Source organism: Coregonus clupeaformis, chromosome 13, assembly GCF_020615455.1.
Source record: "Coregonus clupeaformis isolate EN_2021a chromosome 13, ASM2061545v1, whole genome shotgun sequence".
In the NCBI taxonomy this organism is placed as follows: domain Eukaryota; kingdom Metazoa; phylum Chordata; class Actinopteri; order Salmoniformes; family Salmonidae; genus Coregonus; species Coregonus clupeaformis.
The window spans coordinates 52,000,226-52,024,219 of NC_059204.1; the positions used below are offsets into that span (position 1 = coordinate 52,000,226).

Sequence of the window (23,994 nt, forward strand, 5' to 3'; positions counted from 1 at the left end):
CTGGATGGGATGACTAACTTACAAAGAATGCATTAATGATTAAAACATAAAAGGTTTATACTGTACTGATATGAATTGTTTCACATAACAGGCTGTGATTCATGTGAGGAACGTTAGGGGCTAGGATGAGATAAAACTTGTATTTCTTATAGATAAGACTTGTATTTCTCACAGATACGAACACTGCCTCTTTGTTGTCTGTGAACCGTCCTTGAACGTAGTACAGTGGAATGGTGTCTTTTGGGTGCTGACTCCACAGGTTGTTATGATAAAAACTTATGCCTGGCAACAGGGATGCGCCAAGAGCCTGGGACCAGCCGGTGCGCCAACGGATTGGCTGAGTAAGTCTAAACCACGCTCAGTCTCTACTCTGATTGGCCAGCAGGGAGTGGGAAATATATCTGTCAGAGTATTTGAAGAAGAACCTGTAACAATGGATTAGTTCTCTGTCTGCCCTGCGTGGTATTTCAGTGAGCCCGTATACGAACCAACATACTTATCATACATACATTTTGCATATAATAAATTTAGCTTGGATTGAATATCTCTTGATTATGTTTTCTCTTATTCCAATACCAGATTTGAATTACGCAATTTCTAACACTACTATCAACACTTATGTTCAAATCTGAACCTATCATAATTTTGGATAGCACAGTACAGTACAGTGAGTAGAGCACAGTAGAGTACAGTACAATACCCCAGACCGAGTCAAGATCGAGGGCTCCGAGACCGATTCAAGACTGAGACCAGAAAAACGTGAGTCCAATTCAAGACCATGATTGTAATTGTGTCAAATCGCCACCATAAGAGTTCAAAATGTTCTGTGTTCATATTTCAGAAGAACATACACATATGGATTCTTTAGACATTCAGAATGGTGAAAAGATGAATGCTGAGGGCAAATAGAGAGCAACTCTACAACTGATAGCTACCCAAACAGGTCTATAATAGATCAAATATAAAATAAGTTAGAACTTCTCCCGGTATCCCCTTATTAATAGCGAGGGCGCAACTTTCAAACAATTTCCCCCACAATTTCCCCACTCTTCCCTACCAAGGAAATGCTGATGAGTGCCACAAAGTTTGAGGATATTTTTCAGTGAAAGTAAAGGACAGTAATGTTACCAGTAAAGTAGGAAGCCCAGGTTTCAATAGGCAATAAGAAATGAATGTGTCATGAAAGGAGTGTGGATATTTGGCCTGGCGAAGCGTTTGTATGCACTGACTGAATGGGAGACCGAGTCATTGTCCGAACCCGAGTCAAGACCGAGTAAAAATGTATCCTACACTGAAACAAGACCAAGACACTCAATATATGGTCTCGAGACCGGAATCGAGTACTACAACACTGCTGTTTAGTATAGATCAGGGACCATTATGTAATTCCGTTACCGTAATTCCGTTACCGGGTGAAAATCCAATTAACTTACTATAGTTCAATAACCAAAATAGATTGATTTCAAACTCAAGGTGCCAGGTCATAGCTGGCACCCCATTGTTTCTGCAGACATCTTTGAATCTTAAAGGTGCTACACATAGGATTTCTTAGAATTTTTGCATTGCGATTTAGTGTAGGGAATCATTGTACCATCTAAATCGCTGGAAATATAGTTTTTACAGCTAGCTTCAAACAGCGGTTTTGGTCCACTAGATTCAAAAAGCTGTAAAAACAATATTTTTTGTTATTGAATAGATATTTCCCGCCGATTTGGATGGTACAATGATTTCCTACACTATTCAGTGCTTGTTTTCTCACATAATCTGAAATTGAGTGAACAGTGTAACATTTTTGCAACCAGGAAATGACAGAGCTATTTCCACTAGATTACACAGCCATAAAGTCAGAACAGCATTCCCATTTTGACAACAGATGCTGCTCCGGAGGGAGAAATCAATAGGTGAATATCACAGCCAATCACAACACTGGCGGGTAAGTAATACTGCAGATATATTATGGACATTTTCTGAAATTACAATGCCAAGGTTATAACAAATGCTATGTGTAGCACCTTTAATTCGGAGCAGATATTTAACAGAGTTTTTGGGAAACATGGTCGCATAAATACCTGAGAGAGATTTTACCGTAATTCCATTACCAAAGTTTGCATCTGCACAGTTCTTCCACTAAATTCGTTTTTGGAAATGTTTCAGTGGAAATGTTTTAAAGTATTTCTTGTGCATAGACTTGTATGGTTAGGTCAACTTTTAAATCAATGGTTCTTGGCATACATTTTAAAGTGAAAACACTGAGTCAAAGCGTAATTCCGTTAAAGTGGAATTGCCCTGTGGGCAACATTTGCATAACCAAAGGTACTGGGGCTCAGCCCACTCTGGCTCTCGTTTGGATCAGAGGTGCCGGGGAACAGCCCTGGTAGACCCTGGCCCAATTGAATCCCTGTGTGTGTGTGTGTGTGTGTGTGTGTGTGTGTGTGTGTGTGTGTGTGTGTGTGTGTGTGTGTGTGTGTGTGTGTGTGTGTGTGTGTGTGTGTGTGTGTGTGTGTGTGTGTGTCTGTGTCTGTCTGTGTGTGTGTGTCTGTGTGTGTGTGTGTCTGTGTGTGTGTGTGTGTGTGTGTCTGTGTGTGTGTATTTGTGTGTGTGTGTGTGTGTGACTGTGCGTGCATCCTGATCTGAATCTCTTCCTCTCCAGTCAACCTCTCTCCCCTGCAGCCTTCCTGCCAAGTCTGATGATACTGGACTGGGGTCCAGGGGGTCCCTCAAGGTGCTAGATTATCCCCCATCATCACAGGCCCCTAATTAACAGTTTGACTGAGACTAAATAGAACCCGATGCCTTGAGAAAAGCACGAATAATCTACTACTCTGGTCTCCACCCTTCATCTGCCGAACCCAGATTAGACTGTTCTAAACCCCCTCCAACCTGGCTGGGTTTGGGGTGAGGAAGGGGCATTTAGATGGCTACTGGGGGATGACACACACACATCTTTCAAATAAGTTTAAGTGCTGCCCAGCCGTCTGCCCCCCTCCCCCGCGTGGACCCCGATATTCCCCTAAACAGCTAATCCAGTCTTTATCATAATCTGCTGGGGAGCTTGGACTGTCTGATGGGGGAATAGAGGAAACACCACCGCTATGAATCTGGGTCTGAGAGCGTTGAGAGCGACGACAGCAAATTAAATCCAATTTAATGGGTCCTACACTCTCAGAGAGCACTCTAAATCCTAGTCTCCTAAAAACCATGAGGCATAGAAACGCCTGGTGCTAGAATGTCTCCATCAGGACCCATAAACTCTGGACAGAGTGTACAGAGTGACCCTAGACTGGCCATCGTAACTCCTCTGGCGCTTACTCTCAAGGGGTAGGTCCCAAATGGCACTCTATTCCCTAAATAGTGCCCTTCTTTTGGGTAGTGCACTAAAGTAGTGCACTATATAGGGAATAGGGTGCCATTGGGGACACAGACCTAGTCTCCTCCACTCCAATCACCTTCTCACTAATGGTCCTGTTGTATTTAGAATGATAACTTCATGACAGTGTGTTCTAGATCGCAAATCAACTAACTGTAAGTTACAGAACAGAGCAATCAACCACAGATGGCATCCAAAATGGCACCCTGTTACCTTTATAGTGCCCTACTTATAGTGCCTTATTTTTTACCTGAGCCCTACGGGCTCATTTCTTTTTATTTCCTTTTTTTAGCCAGGATAGTCCTCTCAGTAACAATTGCCACTGTTTTCCAGGAAGTCCTAGATTCAAGGCTTAACCTAACAATAACAGCAATGCAATGCAACTTTCAATGTAGCAGCACTGCTTACAGACATAGCAGATCATCTAAGGGAGAGGAATAAGACTAGAACACATTCACTGCCTTTCTACAAATATACAGCCCTGCTGCCCCTTCACAGCACGCTGTAAATAGAGTAGGACGGGAACAACCACATCACAGGCTAAGAAATCAACCACACTCAAGGATGCACACACACACACACACACCCCAGACTGCTGTGTTTTTACCTAACAACACTCATAAACAGTCATGGCATGGCCCGGGGCCTCCAGAGCGAGGCGGGCGGTGTTGCTCGTCGGTCTGGGTTTGAGTTACGGCTGAGAGAAAAACATAGATGACCCAGAACCCACCAAAACAGCTGAGGCCTCACAGCCTAGCAGGCAGCAGGGTCAGTTGGCAGGGTCAGTTGGCACCCTCCATCTCTCCACCACCTCACAGTGAGACAGGGTGTGTCTGAAAATGATACTAGCTCCAATTTGCAATGAGAGGAATCGAGGTAGTAAGGACGTAGGAGGCAAGGATTCGACGGCTAGTACGTTTTTCATACGCAGCCGCAGACACATGGCAGGCCCGGACCTATGAGCATTTCTCCATCACACGTGGGTTTGGCTCCTCACTCTGCCTGACTGAAAACATATTACCATAACCGACCAACGTGTCTGTTTACCAAGACAGACACCCGGGAGAGCAAATAGTGGAGGTCACAGAAGTTATAACTGTGGGTGTGTCCCAAATGACACCATATTCCCTATGTCGTGCACTCATTTTGACCAGGGCCCATAGAGTTCTGGTCAAAACCAGTGCACTATGTAGGGAATAGAGTGTCATTTGGGATACACCCTGTGTGCTCCGCAGCACTCTCTCTAGTTCCCAGCATGTATTTCAATTAAACACAGAGCAGTGGCAAATGACAGAGCATTAACAAGAGCGGAGGGAAACGGATATTATAAACATATATATATAATATAATAAATATATATATTAAACACATTTTAGGGAGGATTTTTTATGTTGCATGGTCTAAATTAGTTTGAAGGCTGGAAAAGATGGATGGATGTGTTTGTTGATTCCAGTGGACTGAAATGTTTTTCCAGAGGATTATTTTATTATAATCTCATTTTATGAGCCTGGGACATCTTCTAAAGGTGTGTTGTTTTCTGTCTGTTCAGTAAGCCTATGTAAATGTGCATTTCATTGCAAACCTGGACCAGTAGTATTCAGATCTAGAAATCCCTCTTTAAAACGTAACAGTTCCATTCGTTCTAATTGTGCCATTCCAGGCCTGTCTCTCCTTGTTAAATGGCCACATTGGGTTGAAACGGCTTCTATAAAGAATATTGGCAGTAAATGACGACTTTGTTAAATTACTCAATCAAATCCAGTAGAGAACATCTGGCAACAGCAATCAACAAAGAAATAAGTTTTCTTTCTGTTGTTCATGTTGGCAAGAGATAGATAATGAATAGCAGTGTGCGTACAGTGTTTGTCTTTGTACATACGTGTGACTTTGAATGAAACTGCATGATGTGTGTGTGTGTGTGTGTGTGTGTGCATGTGTGTGCCTGTAATTCTCTGATCATTGGTGCAGAAAGAAGAATCAGGCGATGTGATGGGTGGCAGGAGCCGGGCTGCCTCTGTCAGCTTGAGAGACAATGCAGCAGTGATAAAACAGCAGAGAGCACACTACAGTAATGTAATGGCTGGAAGCACAAGGACCTTTTGATGGAGGGGCAGGCAGGAGGAAGCTATGGCTAAACGCAGCCTGCATTCTGCTGTGTGTCCACTCTCCTTTGACACCTCACCACTCAGCTACCACTGTACTGCAGTCAGCCCCTCCCTCACACAGCCCCACTTAAAATGAGGGGAAAACCCTGAGTGTGTGTGTGTGTGTGTGTGTGTGTGTGTGTGTGTGTGTGTGTGTGTGTGTGTGTGTGTGTGTGTGTGTGTGTGTGTGTGTGTGTGTGTGTGTGTGTGTGTGTATGGGGGGGATACAGTACAATGGGCACCTGACACGAGGAGAGAGGGATTAAGGGAGGGATAGATGGAGGGAAAAGGAAGGGAGTGGAGGAAGTGAGAGGAAGAGGGAGGGCGACTGGAAAATAATCGTAATCATGTCCCCGTTTCCAGGGCTGTTGTGTCCTCTGTACTGATCCATCATACTTGGTCAAACAATTGCAAAAGAGAGCAAGAGGGCAAGAGAGAGCGAGAGAGAGAGAGAGAGAGAGAGAGAGAGAGAGAGAGAGAGAGAGAGAGAGATGCTGTGGAGAGAGGGTGGAGGCATACACAGTCAGGAGTGACCCACACAACATCACCCACAGTCCCCCTCCCCCTGAACACTTTACTACCAGCACCGCAGATGTACAGCACACACTAATTACCCTAACACCAACACCATGTCGGTCAGAATACAGCAGGAGAGGAGAGGAACTTTGGAGATGGTCATTTTAGGTAAAGGTGGAGAGAGTATATGTTTCTGTTGTGTTCAGTAAATCAGTCCAGCCAGGTCACTGCTTCCCTCCTCGCTCCTCCTCTTCCCCCGGCCTCTCTCTCGGAGGGTCTTGTGCACATGCTGCACATGCATAATACATCAGGCAGTGGTCAGTAGCAGTGGTGGTGAAGGGACCCCCTCTCCCTCTGCACCACATGCACTCAATGGAGAGGAGACCTCCATTGCAGCTTCCCTCACAAGGGTTGGTTAGTGCTGCAATCCACCTGCAGCCCCTTCCCTCCATCGCTATCCATCTCTTTCTCTTTTTCTCTCTCTCTTTTTCCATTTCTCTTCTCCTTCTCTCTCTCTCTCCATCACTCTTCTGCTCCTGACACAGCACTAGAAGTGCTCCCCCAGTCAATAATCTACACTATACTGTAGTATCTGGGTAGAAAATTCAATTGTTTGATATTTACCTCGCTAATCATTATATTCTCAACACCACTGAAACTGTAAAGACTAGATGCACATGATGGGGGAAGGAGCGGAGTCACAAAAGCCCAATTGAGCTGTTTTCCAGTCCATTACTGAAGTGTTTGTCATGGAAATCACATTTGCAGTTTCACATGTGGAATTGCAAGTTCACATTTTTTACAGACGAGGGCTCATATTGAGTGTATTTGCATGTGTACATATGAACTACGCTAATTATATGTATTTTAGAAGGTTACTTTTTATGAAATGTGTATCTAATGGCCGCATGCTAATTGCTAACTGCTAGCTAGCTTAGTGAGAGGCGATATCTAGCCATCCATTTCGTCCTAGCTAGCAATTTTTAGCTTCCGTTATTGTTAACTGTCCATTGGTTTTTGCTACATTTACTACACAGGACTAATAGGGAATTTTTAATAATGTATTTCAAAATGTGTGAATGTGTTTGCTATTGGAATTAATATAAACCGATACAACAATGCAATGTAAAAATATATATATATAAAAAATATATAATAATATTGTAAAGTGGTTGTCCCACTGGCTCTCATAAGGTGAATGCACCAATTTGTAAGTCGCTCTGGATAAGAGCGTCTGCTAAATGACGAAAATGTAAATGTAAATGTAAAACAAATTGGCATTGTGAGGATAAAGAAAGTTTTGCATCATATGTATTTCTGCCTGCTTGAATGGCGAATAGCTCAGATACACATGAAAACATGAAATGACCACGGGAACCGATAAAACATAGTTTAGAGACGCACAAAAACGATTCAATCAAAATGGGTGAATATTTTCTTTAACCCCCAACGGTGGTTTATTGAATTATTTTCAATTTTCATGACTTTGTCAATCAACTTGTTCTTAAAAAAATCGAAATCATGGTTTAGTGTTTCTGTATCAAAATGTACTTTGGGTTCATTTTGACCCCAGCCAAAAAACACCTAATTCCACCTATAGTAATTTAATAGATAGGGCCTTTATTTGAATCAAGGTTTCTCTTCAAGTTATCCATACCACCAGAGGGTGGAGGGGGACCTGTATCAGTGATTTTGAACAGATACACAGTGCACCTGCAGAGATGGAGCACCTTATGTACTCGCCTATGGTTATAACTGGTTATAACTAGGTATGACTGTGTACAAAATCTAAATTATCTTACATATATGCTTAGTTGCAGTCAAAACAGCTCATAGAAGTCTGTCAGTGGTATGAATACTTGGTAGAAATGCAATATAAAAACCAGCTACACTCTGAATGTCCACATAGTGCTGTATTGGTGTGTATTCTCCCAAAAATAGTTATTCCTATAATATCCTCCAATATTATATATGTGCAACTTGCTTTGGTATTTGGGTTGCTCTAACATTTGGTTTGAAGTGACATTGAGGATTTGAGCATGCTTTTTGAAGCATTTATTCAATTGATATTATAAATTTTTTGTAAGGGCAGGAAAGGGAGGTGTGAATAGAAAACAGCTATGATGAACAGCTCACTCACCCATTGTTATTGTACTGTAACTCTGTTTGACAAGGATGTGGGTTTTCAAACTATCTGCATTGTGTTTGAATGGTGCTTATATATGCTGAGATTAGATATGCAACTGTACATCAACACATTCTTGGCACAGGGAAGGAAGGAGGTTACCTAAGCTAACTATCTCTCCCATTGAGAATAGATCATTCAGAAGCTCGAGGCTTTGCCCCTGTTGTTTGCCTCTAGTGGTGATATCTATCTAGCTTAAAATCACAGGCAGAACTGCCTCTAAAACAATAGTAACCCAACTGAGAAGACATCACCTCTGTGTGAATCTGAATGTGATGATATAGCCTTTGACAGAAGCCCTGCCTACTTACACCTACCTACTGGCAATCTCCCTCCATCTGGTACACTGTGAAGACACGTGTTCGCAGTAAATCATAAGGCTTCATCTGTACATTGTGTTATATCTGAACTGGTTGCCAACTGAAACACCTGGGCAACTAAACATGAACGTGTTCGAATATAAACACATTAAATATCATGCAAATTAATTTCTAAATATATTGTAGGTCCAATGTTGTAAAATAGATGGGGATGATATATTTAGTCAGTGCAGTACTTTACACTACAGTAGGCTACACAATATCGCTCTCTCTACTATTGCATGTCCTCCTCGCCATGAACAGACTGCTCTCCTTGCTGCGTGCTGCGGCAGTATGTTTAGCCCCATCCATAGCGACTAACAAAGTCCTGCATGTGGTTTGGAAGAGATGCGTAAAGCTGAATTCTATTGGCATCTCGTTCACTTCCATTATCGAATAGAATGCGCAGGTCCAGTGATTGATTTTGCGCAATATGAGGGCAACATTTGGACACCGAGCAATCTGCAGTAACAAACTAACACGTTACATAATCACAGCCTCATTACTAATGCATAACATGTCAAAATGAATCTAACAATCCACACGGTGATATAACACGCCACTGCTATACTGTGTCTGCTATAATGTATTATATTGGGGAGACAGCTCTGCTCCTATAGTCCACGGAGAAGGTACACTGGAAACATGTGCAACATAATAAGATGGAGAGGATAGCTGTGCCAAAAATGCTGTCAGTCTACAAACTAAACTCCCACAAATAAAGGATTCCTCAGACTTCATCTGATATTATGATGATGTTAAAAAATGTATCTCCAGTTTGGGAAATTTGGAGAGCCAGTGCAAGACGCATTCATTTTGATCATTTAATTACTTTAATTACGTTATATTAGTCACTGATTAAAACAACGAGAATAAGACATTTCAAAGCCATTAGCAAACTGAAAATTACATCCTGATAATCGTCCCACGATTTATGTTAATATCTTATTTTATACCTCAATAACTTAGTCACAGTATTGCATTATTTTGGACAGCTCATTGTAATATGCATCCAGCATAGGCTATCCTTTCACAAAGTACTATTCCAGCACTGACTATAAGGAGGAGTATCATGCGTAAAATTAAATTGAGCACTCCAAAAAATGTATTGGTTAACTGCAGTGTGGTTTCTATGGAAACGTGGTAGGTCCGACCAGAGGCAGGGAGGGATAGATTAAAGTAACTGTCCAGTGAAAATCTCATTTTTAAAAGCTCATATTTGGTTTGCTCATACCAAAATAATGTTGTTGACTTTCCTTGTAGTTGTGGCCAAAGCATAAATTAGAGAAAAACCACTCAATCAAAAAAAAAATATATATGTTTTTTTGCTTGGAACATGACATCCTCTTTGACCGAGACAGGCCCAGTGGGGAGAAGGATCCTTCTCGAGACTAGGGGAGACACAGTCTCAGGAGTACGCACTCACTACACACAAGCAAGCTAGCTAGAAAGCCAAGCAAGCCACAGCTGGTGTTAGCAAAAAGGACAAAGCCAATGGAACAACTACAGTATTTCGCCAGTCACTTCTATTTCAAATTACGTGGTTTGTAAGAGTTGGCCTGCTGGCTATTTAGAAGCAGTTTGCTAACATTAGCTATCATGGCTAACTTAGCTAGCTGGCTAACCAACAAGAAAGCAAGTCCTCCACACACCAACCATCTCGCCATTCCCTTCTATTTTAAATCCTATTTGTAGCTAAAAGTTATATGTCAAGAGGAAACCTAGTTAGCTGTTGTTGACTCGTATAGGTAGCAGAAGTAGCTTCACGACTTGCTCATTAGGTAGCTAACAACAAAAATATCAGGAATATAGTGATAAAGCAAAAGGACAGAAATGACTCAGTCTGCATGTATTGCTGTTATAGTAAAGTGCCCTAGTAGTTCCATTGTGCATTTCCAAATCCTGAATCCATCCATATTATTTGACTAGGTGCAGCCGGGCTCGGGCAGGCTGCCCCAGTGGCCCCATGTTGGCGCTAATTTGAATATCCAAGTGTATGTGCGTCTCATTGACTGAGCTGTACCAGTATACACCTAAACCACTCTGTTGTTTCCTAACAGGCCAAGCAGGGGCACAGAGCAAAGCTGCTTTTTAACATCCTTAATTATAATTTTTTGGAAGGACAATAATTTAATTCATATTGTCACAAATTTTAAGGTAATATTTCATAGAAATCTGGAACGCTGGACAGATACTTTAAAGTCTCATAGTAGGAGTTGTTAATTATTCAAAAGTGTTTTTCAAAAGTATTGGTCTCTTGTGAAAACGCAAGCAGGGAAATCATTCTCATATGCATAGGGAAACTCTCTGAGGGTGCTTCACATTTCCAAGAAAATTCTCTCACTTCATTTGACGAGTATTTTCTTCCCCACATCTGATGTGACAGTTGTGGATGAATAAACACACACATTGTTCACAACTTTGATTAAATGCAGCAGTGTGAGAAAACACACCATCTTGGGCACTTTACGCAATAGATAATACATTTTTTTCAGTGGTGTTGGTGCAACTAAAAGACACTAAATGAAACAGGCTTTTCACAAAACTCCTTCCACATATGGGCCAGAGAAATAAAATATGGACATCCCCTGGAAGGGTCATCAGAGAGAGAGAGGGACCATATCAGAAACAGGGTAGGCTATGTGGCACCTCTTTGTATATTTATTTTGATATCTATTTCGATATACACAATCTTGTAATTATAACCCTATAATAATTAGCATGGGTGCTTTGGGTCTTATAGCGGTATGAATTTGGCCTTTTCTCCCCCCTAATTCCAAAGCGCTTCAAAACCTCTGACAGATCAAGCCAGAGCTGGACAGCTACCGCACGTAGCAACAGCACGGCAGCAGCCTCCCTGAGTGACACAAGGCGATCTTAATTGATGTGCGATTATTCAGGACAGTGCCAATCAATATCTCAAGGCCCCTGCTCTTTCCTGCCTGATACCCCACAAATAAAAGGAACTGATATATTTGATTTAATCACCTTTCCCCAAATCCTGCCAATAAATAATCTATGTGAGAATAGCAAATATTGAATATGGAGACCACATTGCTGCTTCTTTGTACAGTGAATAGCCACGACTGCCCACTGTGCGTGGGCAATCCGGTCATTGTTCGATTGCTCTCATTGGAGAGAGCAGGGCTCACACAAAGTTGGCTATTGTATCCTATGTGTTCTAATTGCACTGTACATGGGCTATATAGAAGAAGAAAGAAAAATACAATAAACAACATTAATTCTACACTTGTGCGATGGTCCCTCATTGGGATGTGATAATTGCATTTACACAAAGAGAAATGTTGGGCTCTTACCTGCCACAGTGTATCTGTCCATGTAATTGAGCACATTCCCAAAACTGAGAATCCCAGCCGCAGCCGCCGGAGACCGGCATCTAAGCAGCGCAGCTCGGAATTTCTGCCCGGGCTTGCAGGGATGGAGGTCCGGGTTGGATTTCAGTCCAGGACTCATGCTGCCCGAGAGAGTGTGCACCTCATCCGAACTGCTGCAGCCCTCGATCTCGCATCCATCGCTCTCCACACACATCTTCTGACACGACAGATCCAGCGCAACAGAGAATCAGCCACACCGCACAGAAGGAACAATTGATCAATGTTAGGTAGCCTAGTAAACGGTTAGAAATCTCCAACTGTGATTCCTCGCAATAAGATATTAGACGCGTTGAAGATGTCGTCTTGTTAAGTGTTTGAGAGGGAGTCGCGTCTCGCTATGGCTCATATTTTACCAGCACACTGACAGCACTGACGGGCTCTTGCGCTCCTTAGGTTTTTCCCTCAGTACCATGAAGTCCTAGTGGAGGGGGTGTGAACTGACTTAAAAACTCCGCCTCCTTGAAAATTACTGGCACCTGATGTCTGGAGAGAATGCGGGGAATTGCAATTTCAGTGAGGTGTGCTGTCACAAAACATTTCCCAGTGGCACTCGCAGGTCCTCGAGAGCTTTGTATATTCACTATTCTGTTATTTTTAGGGGAAGCGGTGGCAACAATGGGGAATGTGGCAACAATGTAGTATGTGCTAGAATCGGTGACACAGGACAGGTTTACTAGGGTTATACCTGATGCAGTGGAGGCTCCTCAGAGGAATTTCAGAAAAATAACATTTGTGAAACATTCAAAAATATATTCACATGTCACCAAATAAAGTTTTGCAATGAAGGTCTACAGTAGCCTCAACAGCACTCTGTAGGGTAGCACAATGGTGTAGCCAGAGAACAGCTAGTTTTGCCCTTCTCTGGGCACATTGACTTCAATACAAAACCTAGGAGGCTCGTGGTTCTCACCCCCTTCCATAGACTTACAAAGTAATTATGACAACCTCCAACCTATCAGAACTATTGCAGCATGAACTGACATATTGTCCACCCAATCAAAGGATCAGAGAATGATTCTAGTACTGAAAGCATAAGCTACATCTAGCTAGCACTGCAGTGCATACAATGTGGTGAGTAGTTGACTAAAAGAGAGAGAAAGACAATAGTTAAACAGTTTTGAACAAACTAATTTCTTCAAAAAATAAGGAGAAGCCAGAGAGAGAGAGAGAGAGAGAGAAAGCTAGCTAAATTTCAAAAAAATTTCACTTTCACTTACAGTTGAAGTCAGAAGTTTACATACACGTTTTTCAACCACTCCACAAATTTCTTGTTCACAAATTATAGTTTTGGCAAGTCGGTTAAGACATCTACTTTGTGCATGACACAAGTAATTTTTCCAACAATTGTTTACAGACAGATTATTCACTTATAATTCACTGTATCACAATTCCAGTGGGTCAGAAGTTTACATACACTAAGTTGACTGTGCCTTTAAACAGCTTGGAAAATTCCAGAAATGTGTGTCATGGCTTTAGAAGCTTCTGATAGGCTAATTGACATAATTTGAGTCAATCGAAGGTGTACCTGTGGATGTATTTCAAGGCCAACCTTCAAACTCAGTGCCTCTTTGCTTGACATCATGGAAAAATCAAAAGAAATCAACCAAGACCTCAGAAAAAAATGGTAGACCTCCACAAGTCTGGTTCATCCTTGGGAGCAATTTCCAAACAATAGTACGCAAGTATAAACACCATGGGACCACGCAGCCGTCATACCGCTCAGGAAGGAGACGCGTTCTGTCTCCTAGAGATGAACGTACTTTGGTGCGAAAAGTGCAAATCAATCCCAGAACAACAGCAAAGGACCTTGTGAAGATGCTGGAGGAAACAGGTACACAATTATCTATATCCACAGTAAAACGAGTCCTATATCGACATAACCTGAAAGGCCGCTCAAGAAGGAAGAAGCCACTGCTCCAAAACCGCCATAAAAAAGCCAGACTACGGTTTGCAACTGCACATGGGGACAAAGATCGTACTTTTTGGAGAAATGTCCTCTGGTCTGATGAAACAAAAATAGAACTGTTTGGCCATAATGACCATCGTTATGTTTGGAGGAATAAGGGGGTGGCTTGCAAGCCGAAGAACACTATCCCAACCGTGAAGCACGGGGGTGGCAGCATCATGCTGTGGGGGTGCTTTGCTGCAGGAGGGACTGGTGCACTTCACAAAATAGATGGCATCATGAGGAAGGAAAATTATGTGGATATACAGTGGGGGAAAAAAGTATTTAGTCAGCCACCAATTATGCAAGTTCTCCCACTTAAAAAGATGAGAGAGGCCTGTAATTTTCATCATATGTACACGTCAACTATGTCAGACAAAATGAGGGAAAAAAATCCAGAAAATCACATTGTAGGATTTTTAATGAATTTATTTGCAAATTATGGTGGAAAATAAGTATTTGGTCAATAACAAAAGTTTCTCAATACTTTGTTATATACCCTTTGTTGGCAATGACAAAGGTCAAACGTTTTCTGTAAGTCTTCACAAGGTTTTCACACACTGTTGCTGGTATTCTGGCCCATTCCTCCTTCCAGATCTCCTCTAGAGCAGTGATGTTTTGGGGCTGTCGCTGGGCAACACGGACTTTCAACTCCCTCCAAAGATTTTCTATGGGGTTGAGATCTGGAGACTGGCTAGGCCACTCCAGGACATTGAAATACTTCTTACGAAGCCACTCCTTCATTGCCTGGGCGGTGTGTTTGGGATCATTGTCATGCTGAAAGACCCAGCCACGTTTCATCTTCAATGCCCTTGCTGATGGAAGGAGGTTTTCACTCAAAATCTCACGATACATGGCCCCATTCATTCTTTCCTTTACATGGATCAGTCGTCCTGGTCCCTTTGCAGAAAAACAGCCCCAAAGCATGATGTTTCCACCCCCATGCTTCACAGTAGGTATGGTGTTCTTTGGATGCAACTCAGCATTCTTTGTCCTCCAAACACGACTGAGTTGAGTTTTTACCAAAAAGTTCTATTTTGGTTTCATCTGACCATATGACATTCTCCCAATTCTCTTCTGGATCATCCAAATGCACTCTAGCAAACTTCAGATGGGCCTGGACATGTACTGGCTTAAGCAGGGGGACACGTCTTGCACTGCAGGATTTGAGTCCCTGGCGGCGTAGTGTGTTACTGATGGTAGGCTTTGTTACTTTGGTCCCAGCTCTCTGCAGGTCATTCACTAGGTGGTGGTACGTGTGGTTCTGGGATTTTTGCTCACCGTTCTTGTGATCATTTTGACCCCACGGGGTGAGATTTTGCGTGGAGCCCCAGATCGAGGGAGATTATCAGTGGTCTTGTATGTCTTCCATTTCCTAATAATTGCTCCCACAGTTGATTTCTTCAAACCAAGCTGCTTACCTATTGCAGATTCAGTCTTCCCAGCCTGGTGCAAGTCTACAATTTTGTTTCTGGTGTCCTTTGACAGCTCTTTGGTCTTGGCCATAGTGGAGTTTGGAGTGTGACTGTTTGAGGTTGTGGACAGGTGTCTTTTATACTGATAACAAGTTCAAACAGGTGCCATTAATACAGGTAACGAGTGGAGGACAGAGGAGCCTCTTAAAGAAGAAGTTACAGGTCTGTGAGAGCCAGAAATCTTGCTTGTTTGTAGGTGACCAAATACTTATTTTCCACCATAATTTGCAAATAAATTCATAAAAAATCCTACAATGTGGTTTTCTGGATTTTTCTTTTTCAATTTGTCTGTCATAGTTGACGTGTACATATGATGAAAATTACAGGCCTCTCTCATATTTTTAAGTGGGAGAACTTGCACAATTAGTGGCTGACTAAATACTTTTTTCCCCACTGTATTGAAGCAACATTTCAAGACATCAGTCAGGAAGTTAAAGCTTGGTCGAAAATGCGTCTTCCAAATGGACAATAACCCCAAGCATACTTCCAAAGTTGTGGCAAAATGGCTTAAGGACAACAAAGTCAAGGTATTGGAGTAGCCATCACAAAGACCTGACCTCAATCCTATAGACAAGTTGTGGCCAGAACTGAAAAAGCGTGTGCGAGCAAGGAGGCCTACAAACCTGACTCAGTTACACCAACTCTGTCAGGAGGAATGGGCCAAAATTCACCCAACTTATTGTGGGAAGCTTGTGGAAGGCTACCCGAAACATTTGACCCAAGTTAAACAATTTAAAGGCAATGCTACCAAATACTAATTGAGTGTATGTAAACTTCTGACCCACTCGACTTCTGCAGAGGCTGCCTCCCCTCCTTGTTCGGGCAGGCTTCGGTGCTCGTCGTCACCGGCTTACTAACCACTGCCGCTCCTATATTCATCATTCCATTTGTCTTGTCTTGTAATTACACACACTTGGTTCTTATCCCCTCGTTAGTCCATGTATAAGTGTTCCCTCTGCCCCCTTGTCCTTGTGGTTGATTGTGTAATTGTGAGAGTAGTGTAGCTCGTTGGAGCAACTCGTACCATTTTGTTGCCAGGGTAGATATTTCCCCTGTGCCTATGTATTGTTGGATCTACCATTACAGTGTATTGCCAGGGATGATAGTTTCCCCTGTGCCTGTTTCGTTTGTTGCTATTCCAGCGCATTTGTGTGTAAAGATGGATTACCCTCCTGCGCCTGACTCCTTCATCACACTCATCACAGAATCACCCACCTGAGTATGGAGTCAGTGGGAGAAGAGCGCATGCCTTGAGTCATGGCACGAGTCCAGGAGCATTCCACGATGCTGGCCAGCTTGGGGGAAGTAATGGATCGGGTTCTTCAGGCCGTCCAACGCCTGGAGAGGAGAGGACCCGATCTGTCGAGACCAGCTGGCCAACCGGATCCAGCCACCTACACCCCAGCACCCGGAGGGATCCAGATATCTGGCGCTCTGCCAAGGATTACTCCTCCAACTAGAGCTTTACTTCTCCAGTATAAGGCCGGCGCCATCGGAGCGGGAGAAGGTGTCCTTCCTCGTTTCCTGCCTCTGTGGGAAAGCCCTGGAGTGGACCAACGCGGTGTGGAACGAAGGAGGAGCCGCGTTGGAGGACTACGGGGAGTTCACTCACCTCTTCCGGGGGTCTTCGATCACCCGCCCGAGGGTCGAGAGGCGGGCGAGCGGCTGGTCCACCTGAGGCAGGGTACGAGGACCGCGCAGGACTTTGTGTTGGAGTTTCGGACTCTGGCAGCGGGGTCCGGGTTGAAAGAGCGGGCCCTGATCTACCATTTCCGGTGCCATCTGCAGGAGGACGTCCGACGGGAGCTAGCCTGCCGGGACACCATGTTGTCCTTCACGAAACTGGTGGACATGGCCATTCGTTTGGACAACCTGCTGGCAGCCAGAGGACGTCCTGGTAGGGGTCTGCCCGTTTCCACCCCGGATGACCCGGATCCCGAGCTGATGGAGCTGGGTGGAGCCGCCGTCCGAGAGAGCGGAGGAAGACAGCGACAGTGCCACTCTGGTGGCACGAAGGGACAGTACACCACACGTTGTAGTCAACGTTCTTTTGGGCCTGGAGGCGGCAAGCAGGGCACTCTCACATCACCCCAGGTATCGAACACCCACACTTGTTCAGAGCCCTCTGCTGCGTACTGTACCCTACCTATCCACTTTTCCAATCACATGGTAGTTCCCCAGTGTAAGGCGCTAGTCGATTCAGGCGCAGCTGGGAACCTTATGGACAGGGCATTCGCACGCCGTACATGCATTTAATTGGTTCCCCTATCCATTCCATTCCCCATCAGAGCACTTGATAGTCGACCATTAGGGTCCGGGTTTGTTACGGAAGTCACTATACCAGTCACCATGATCACCCAGGAGACTCATTGTGAGCAAGTAATTTTTTCGATTATTTTCCCTGTGGTATTAGGTATCCCTTGGCTAGAACTCCACAACCCCACCTTCTCATGGCCACAGAGGGCTCTCACGGGGTGGTCGCGAGAGTGTCAGGGTAGGTGTCTAGGTGTTTCCGTTGGTGCAACCATGGTGGAAAGTCCAGACGGTACCTCCACCGTGTGCATTCCCCCCGAATACCTCAATTTGGCGCACACGTTTTCTATGACACGTGCGACTAAATTACCACCTCATCGGGCGGGGGATTGCGTGATAAACCTTCGGGTAGACGCTGTACCTTCCAGGAGTCATGTGTACCACCTGTCACAGGCTGAAACGGAGGCTATGGAAACATACGTCACCGAGTCCCTGGGCCAAGGGTATATACGTCCCTCCACTTCTCCCGCCTCCTCGAGTTTCTTCTTTGTGAAGAGGAAAGACGGCGGTCTGCACCCGTGCATTGATTATCGATCACTGAACAAGGAGACGATTAGATGTAGTTATCCTCTCCCCCTCATTCCTTCAGTGATTGAGTCAATGCATGGGGCGCGCTTCTTCACTAAACTAGTGCATACAACCTGGTGCGTGTTCGGGAGGGGATGAGTGGGAGACACCATTCAGCACAACCACGGGGCATTATGAATACCTGATGATGCCCTACGGTTTGATGAATGCTCCATCCGTCTTCCAGTCCTTTGTGAACGAGGTGTTTCGGGACATGCTTGGTCGCGGTGTGGTGGTCTACATCGATGACATCCTGGTGTATTCCGCTATGCGCGCCGAGCATGTTTCCCTGGTTCGCAAAGTGCTGGCCCAACTGTTGGAAAATGACCTTTATGCCAAGGCAGAGAAGTGTATGTTTTTTCCAGCAGTCTGTCTCCTTCCTCGGATACCGCATTACCACCTCAGATGTGGAGATGGAGGGAGATCGCATTTCAGCTGTGCGTAATTGGCCGACTCCAATCACGGTTAAGGAGGTGCAGCGCTTCCTTGGATTTGCCAACTACTATCGGAGGTTTATCCTGGGCTTTGGCAAGGTCGCAGCTCCCATTACCTCCCTGTTGAAGGGTGGGCCGTCCCGGCTCAGCTGGTCTGCTGAGGCTGACCTGGCCTTCAGGAGAATGCTGGGTCTGTTCACCTCAGCCCCGGTACTGGCCCACCCCGATCCATCACTACGGTTCGTAGTGGAGGTGGATGCGTCCGAGGTAGGGATAGGCGCTGTCCTATCCCAACGCTCGGGCACGCCACCCAAGCTCTGCCCCTGTGCCTTCTTCTCTAAGAAGCTCAGCCCGGCGGAGCATAACTACGACGTTGGTGATCGGGAGCTGTTGGCTGTTGTTCGAGCTTTGACCATGTGGAGGTATTGGCTCGAAGGGGCGAAACACCCTTTCCTCGTCTGGACGGACCACCATAACCTGGAGTACATCCGGGCAGCGAGGAGGCTGAATCCTCGCTAGGCCAGGTGGGCCCTATTCTTCACCTGGTGTGATTTTACACTGTCATACATTCTGGGTACGAAGAACGTGAAGGCAGACGCATTGTCCCGGCTGTATGACACAGAGGAGAGGCACAGAGACAACACCCCCATACTCCCGGCCTCCTGCATTGTGGCACCGGTAGTGTTGGCGATGGACGTGGATATAGAGCAGGCATTACGCACAGATCCATCTCCACCTCAGTGTCCAGCTGGGCTGCGGTACATGCCTGCTCTTATCCGTGATCGGCTGATCTTCTGGGCACACACGTCACCCTCCTCTGGTCACCCAGGTATCGGTCGTACAGTGCGCTGCCTGATCGGAAAGTACTGGTGGCCTACCTTGGCTAAGGACGTGAGGGTGTATGTCTCCTCCTGCTCGGTGTGCGCCCAGAGTAAGGCACCTAGGCACCTCCCAGCGGGTAAGTTACAACCTTTACCAGTTCCACAACGACCATGGTCTCACCTTAGTGTTGATTTCTTGACTGATCTTCCCCTCTCCCAAGGTAACACCACCATCCTGGTCGTTGTGGACCGCTTCTCCAAGTCCTGCCGCCTCCTTCCTCTGCCCGGTCTCCCCACGGCCCTGCAGACTGCGGAGGCCCTGTTTACTCACATCTTCTGGCACTACAGGGTGCCAGAGGATATAGTGTCCGACCGAGGTCCCCAGTTCACATCCAAGGTTTGGAAGGCATTCATGGAACGTCTGGGGGTCTCGTCAGCCTGACCTCTGGGTTCCACCCCGAGTCAAATGGACAGGTGGAACGGGTAAATCAGGATGTGGGTATGTTCCTGCAGTCCTACTGCCAGGACCGGCTGGGGGAGTGGTCAGTGTTCTTGCCATGGGCAGAATATGCCCAGAACACTCTCTGCCTCTCCTCTACTAACCTAACGCCATTCCAATGTGTTTTAGGTTACCAATCGGTTCTGGCACCGTGGCACCAGAGCCAGACCGAGGCTCCTGCAGTGGATGACTGGTTTTGGCGCGCGGAGGAGACGGGGGACGCTGCCCACGTTCACCTCCAGCGCACTGTGCGTCGTCAGAAGCCCAACGCTGACCGTCACTGCAGTGAGGCCCCGGTCTTCGTACCAGGGGATTGGGTCTGGCCCTCGACCCAGAATCTGCCCCTCCGCCTGCCCTGCCGGAAGCTGAGCCCGCGGTTTGTGGGGCCGTTCAAAGTCCTGAGGAGAATCAACGAGGTCACGTATAGGTTATTACTTCCCCCTGATTACCGTATTAACCCCTCATTTCATGTGTCTCTCCTCAGGAGGGGGGTACTGTCACGACTTCTGCCAAGGCTGCCTCCCCTCCTTGTTCGGGCAGGCTTCGGCGCTCGTCGTCACCGGCTTACTAACCGCGCTCGTCGTCACCGGCTTACTAACCACTGCCGCTCCTATATTCATCATTCCATTTGTCTTGTCTTGTCATTACACACACCTGGTTCTTATCCCCTCGTTAGTCCGTGTATAAGTGTTCCCTCTGCCCCCTTGTCCTTGTGGGGGATTGTTTAATTGTGAGAGTAGTGTAGCTCGGTGGAGCTACTCGTACCATTTTGTTGCCAGGGTAGATATTTCCCCTGTGCCTATGTATTGTTGGATCTACCGTTACAGTGTATTGCCAGAGATGATAGTTTCCCCTGTGCCTGTTTCGTTTGTCGCTATTCCAGCACATATGTGTGTAAAGACGGAATAAACTCTGTATTTGGTGATTACCCTCCTGTGCCTGACTCCTTCCATCACACTCATCACAATGTGTTAATTCTAGTAGCTATGTTGGCTTGACGTTAGCTAATATGGTGACAACGATGTAGGCTGTGTGTAGCAGTTATGATATGAAGGTTTGGCTTGGAAAGGTTTTTTCGCCTGGTCACAGACAGTTGATGTGTTGTGCACTGAAGTCCACAAGCGAAGGGAAAAGGTGAGAGGAGTTGAGCGCGTAGATGCGAGAAATAATTATTTAGTGATCAAAGGGCTCGGTTTGAATGTGGCTGCTATGAAAGTGAACTGTGTTTGCATTTGCTCAGGGATGTATTCATTCTGCCGATTCTGTTGAAAAATGTTTCTTAAACAGAAGCAAACTGAACTAAACGTAGATAAACATACCTTCATTTGTCCAATAGAAACTCTTGTTTGAAACTGTTGGACTAATGATTACACCCTAGATCAGCTAGATGCAGGCAAGGTTGTGCAAGGCGGTATTGAATGTGTCAATGTCTGTCACCTTGATTACTCAAATTTATCTCAACCTGTGCACCTACTATACATTGTAAACTTTCATTCATAAGCTAGGTTGTAGCAACCTCATGATGGGTATGGGGGAAATTCGAGCTTCATGTAGTACCCTAAACCTATCGATATTACATTGAGCTGGGTGAATGGAATATAAATGACATCCCAAAAAAAGTATAATCCTCCCTCATCTTAAACTGTATCGACCGCCACTGACCTGATGTCCACCAGATGCATATGCATTTTGTTTTGCTGGATGTCTAGCCCCCATTTTCCATACTTAACTCACATGTGCTTTGCTTTTCAACTAGTTAAAAGCTAGCTAGTAGGAGTCTGTGTCTTTGTACCAATGCATGGTAAAGGTGTCTGGTTAGACTGTAAACTCTCCTTCCAGACTCACATTAAGCATCTCCAATCAAAAGTTAGATCTAGAATCGGCTTCCTATTTCGCAACAAAGCCTCTTTCACTCATGCTGCCAAACATGCCCTCGTAAAACTGACTATCCTACCGATCCTTGAATTCGGCGATGTCATTTACAAAATAGCCTCCAACACTCTACTCAGCAAATTGGATGTAGTCTATCACAGTGCCATCCGTTTTGTCACCATAGCCCCATATGCTACCCACCATTGTGACCTGTACGCTCTTGTTGGCTGGCCCTCACTACATATTCGTCGCCAAACCCACTGGCTCCAGGTCATCTATAAATCACTGCTATGCAAATCCCTGTCTTATCTTAGCTCACTGGTCACCATAGCAACACCCACCCATAGTCTGCGCTCCAGCAGGTATATCTCACTGGTCATCCCCAAAGCCAACACCTCCTTTGGCCGCCATTCCTTCCAGTTCTCTGCTTCCAATGACTGGAACGAACTGCAAAAATCTCTGAAGCTGGAGACTCTTATCTCCCTCACTAACTTTAAGCGTCAGTTGTCAGAGCAGCTTACCGATCACTGCACCTGTACACAGCTATTCTGAAATTAGCCCACCCAACTACCTCATCCCCATATTGTTATTTATTTTGCTAATTTGCACCCCAGTATCTCTATTTGCACATAATCTTTTGCACATCTATCATTCCAGTGTTAATACGAAATTGTAACTATTTTGCACTATGGCCTATTTATTGCCTTACCTTCATAACTTACACATTTGCACACACTGTATATATATTTTCTATTGTATTTTTGACTTTATGTTTTCTTTACCCCATATGTTACTCTGTGTTGTTGTTTTTATCGCACTGCTTTGCTTTATCTTGGCCAGGTCGCAGTTGTAAATGAGAACATGTTCTCAACTGGCTTACCTGGTTAAATAAAGGTGAAATAAAAAAAAGTAAAAATAAAATGCACTAGTTGAAAATATTGAGCGCATGCGGTATACAGAATGCACCGCAGCCTAGTGCGGAACCCCCAGCGTAGCATTGCGGACTGCTCCATTGACAATGAATGACTTCCTTCAGAACGCAAAGAGTTTGATGCATCTGGTGGACAACACGATGCGGCAGAGAGACTGGTTGCATCATTACATTGCCGTAGTCTTCTCAATCCAAGCGCCACATCACACCAAAAAGAGTCATGATACACATTAGCAACTTCTTCGGTGGTTTATTTACTTCTGTGCACTGCAAAGCAATGCACAAGATGGAAAAATCCAACGGCATGTGAGACACTGCACAGGTGCCACACACTGCAAGCTAGTCCACACCGCAAGCTAGTCCAGGAAAAAATAAAAATGTCTTGCTGGCATCCGGTCCACTAATACAGGACTAGTAATTGCCCACTGCACTACTTTTGTGAGATGCTTTTTTTTTTGTTATTATTATTTTGTGGTGATTCATATTTATTTCTTATTCCGAATTGTCAGGGGGTGCTGCAGCACCCTCAGCACCCCTACTTCCCACGGCTATAGTTGCAGACTTGCAGATTGCCTCCCAATTAGAGAGGCTTCTGAGGTGTTTGGCCACAGAATGGAGCAGGGAGCTTTCAGACATCAAATCAAATCAAATGTTATTTGTCACATGCGCCGATTACAACAGGTGTAGACCTTACAGTGAAATGCTTACTTACAAGCCCTAACCAACAATGCAGTTTTAAGAAAGAATACCAAAAAAAAAATCACAAACAAATACAATATAAAATAATACGAAATAAAAGTAACAAATAATTAAAGAGCAGCAGTAAAAATAACAATAGCAAGGCTATATACAGGGCATCTGTGCGCATTTACGCCTCGAGCCGACCGACAGCATCATTGCATCAATGCTGTGTAATAAATTCTGCAGTCAATAATTCTAATTATGTAATCCAACATTTCTACTGGATGTGTGTGCAACAAAAGTTCAACGTTCACCTTTTGCTACTATTTCTGTCAAGTTTTATTTTTATTTTTTTATTTTTTATTTTTTTTATTTCACCTTTATTTAACCAGGTAAATACATATACAATTTGTGAATTGTTGGATATATCCAAAGTATCCAACGTATGCACCACATAGAACACAGAACACACTGAAACTGCCTCTGCAGT

General features: G+C 44.7%; 1 protein-coding gene across 1 annotated transcript in view; it reads right to left on the reverse strand.

Annotated features, from left to right (window-relative positions):
* The window catches only part of spns2 (spinster homolog 2 (Drosophila)), a 133,971-nt gene extending 121,625 nt beyond the window's left edge, over window positions 1–12,346 (reverse strand). Inside the window, exon 1 of the mRNA XM_041894558.2 lies at window positions 11,889–12,346. Within this exon, the coding sequence (XP_041750492.1) occupies window positions 11,889–12,120 (232 nt within the window). The 5' untranslated portion in view covers window positions 12,121–12,346. The remainder of the gene's footprint in view (window positions 1–11,888) is intronic.
* Window positions 12,347–23,994: the final 11,648 nt, after the last annotated feature.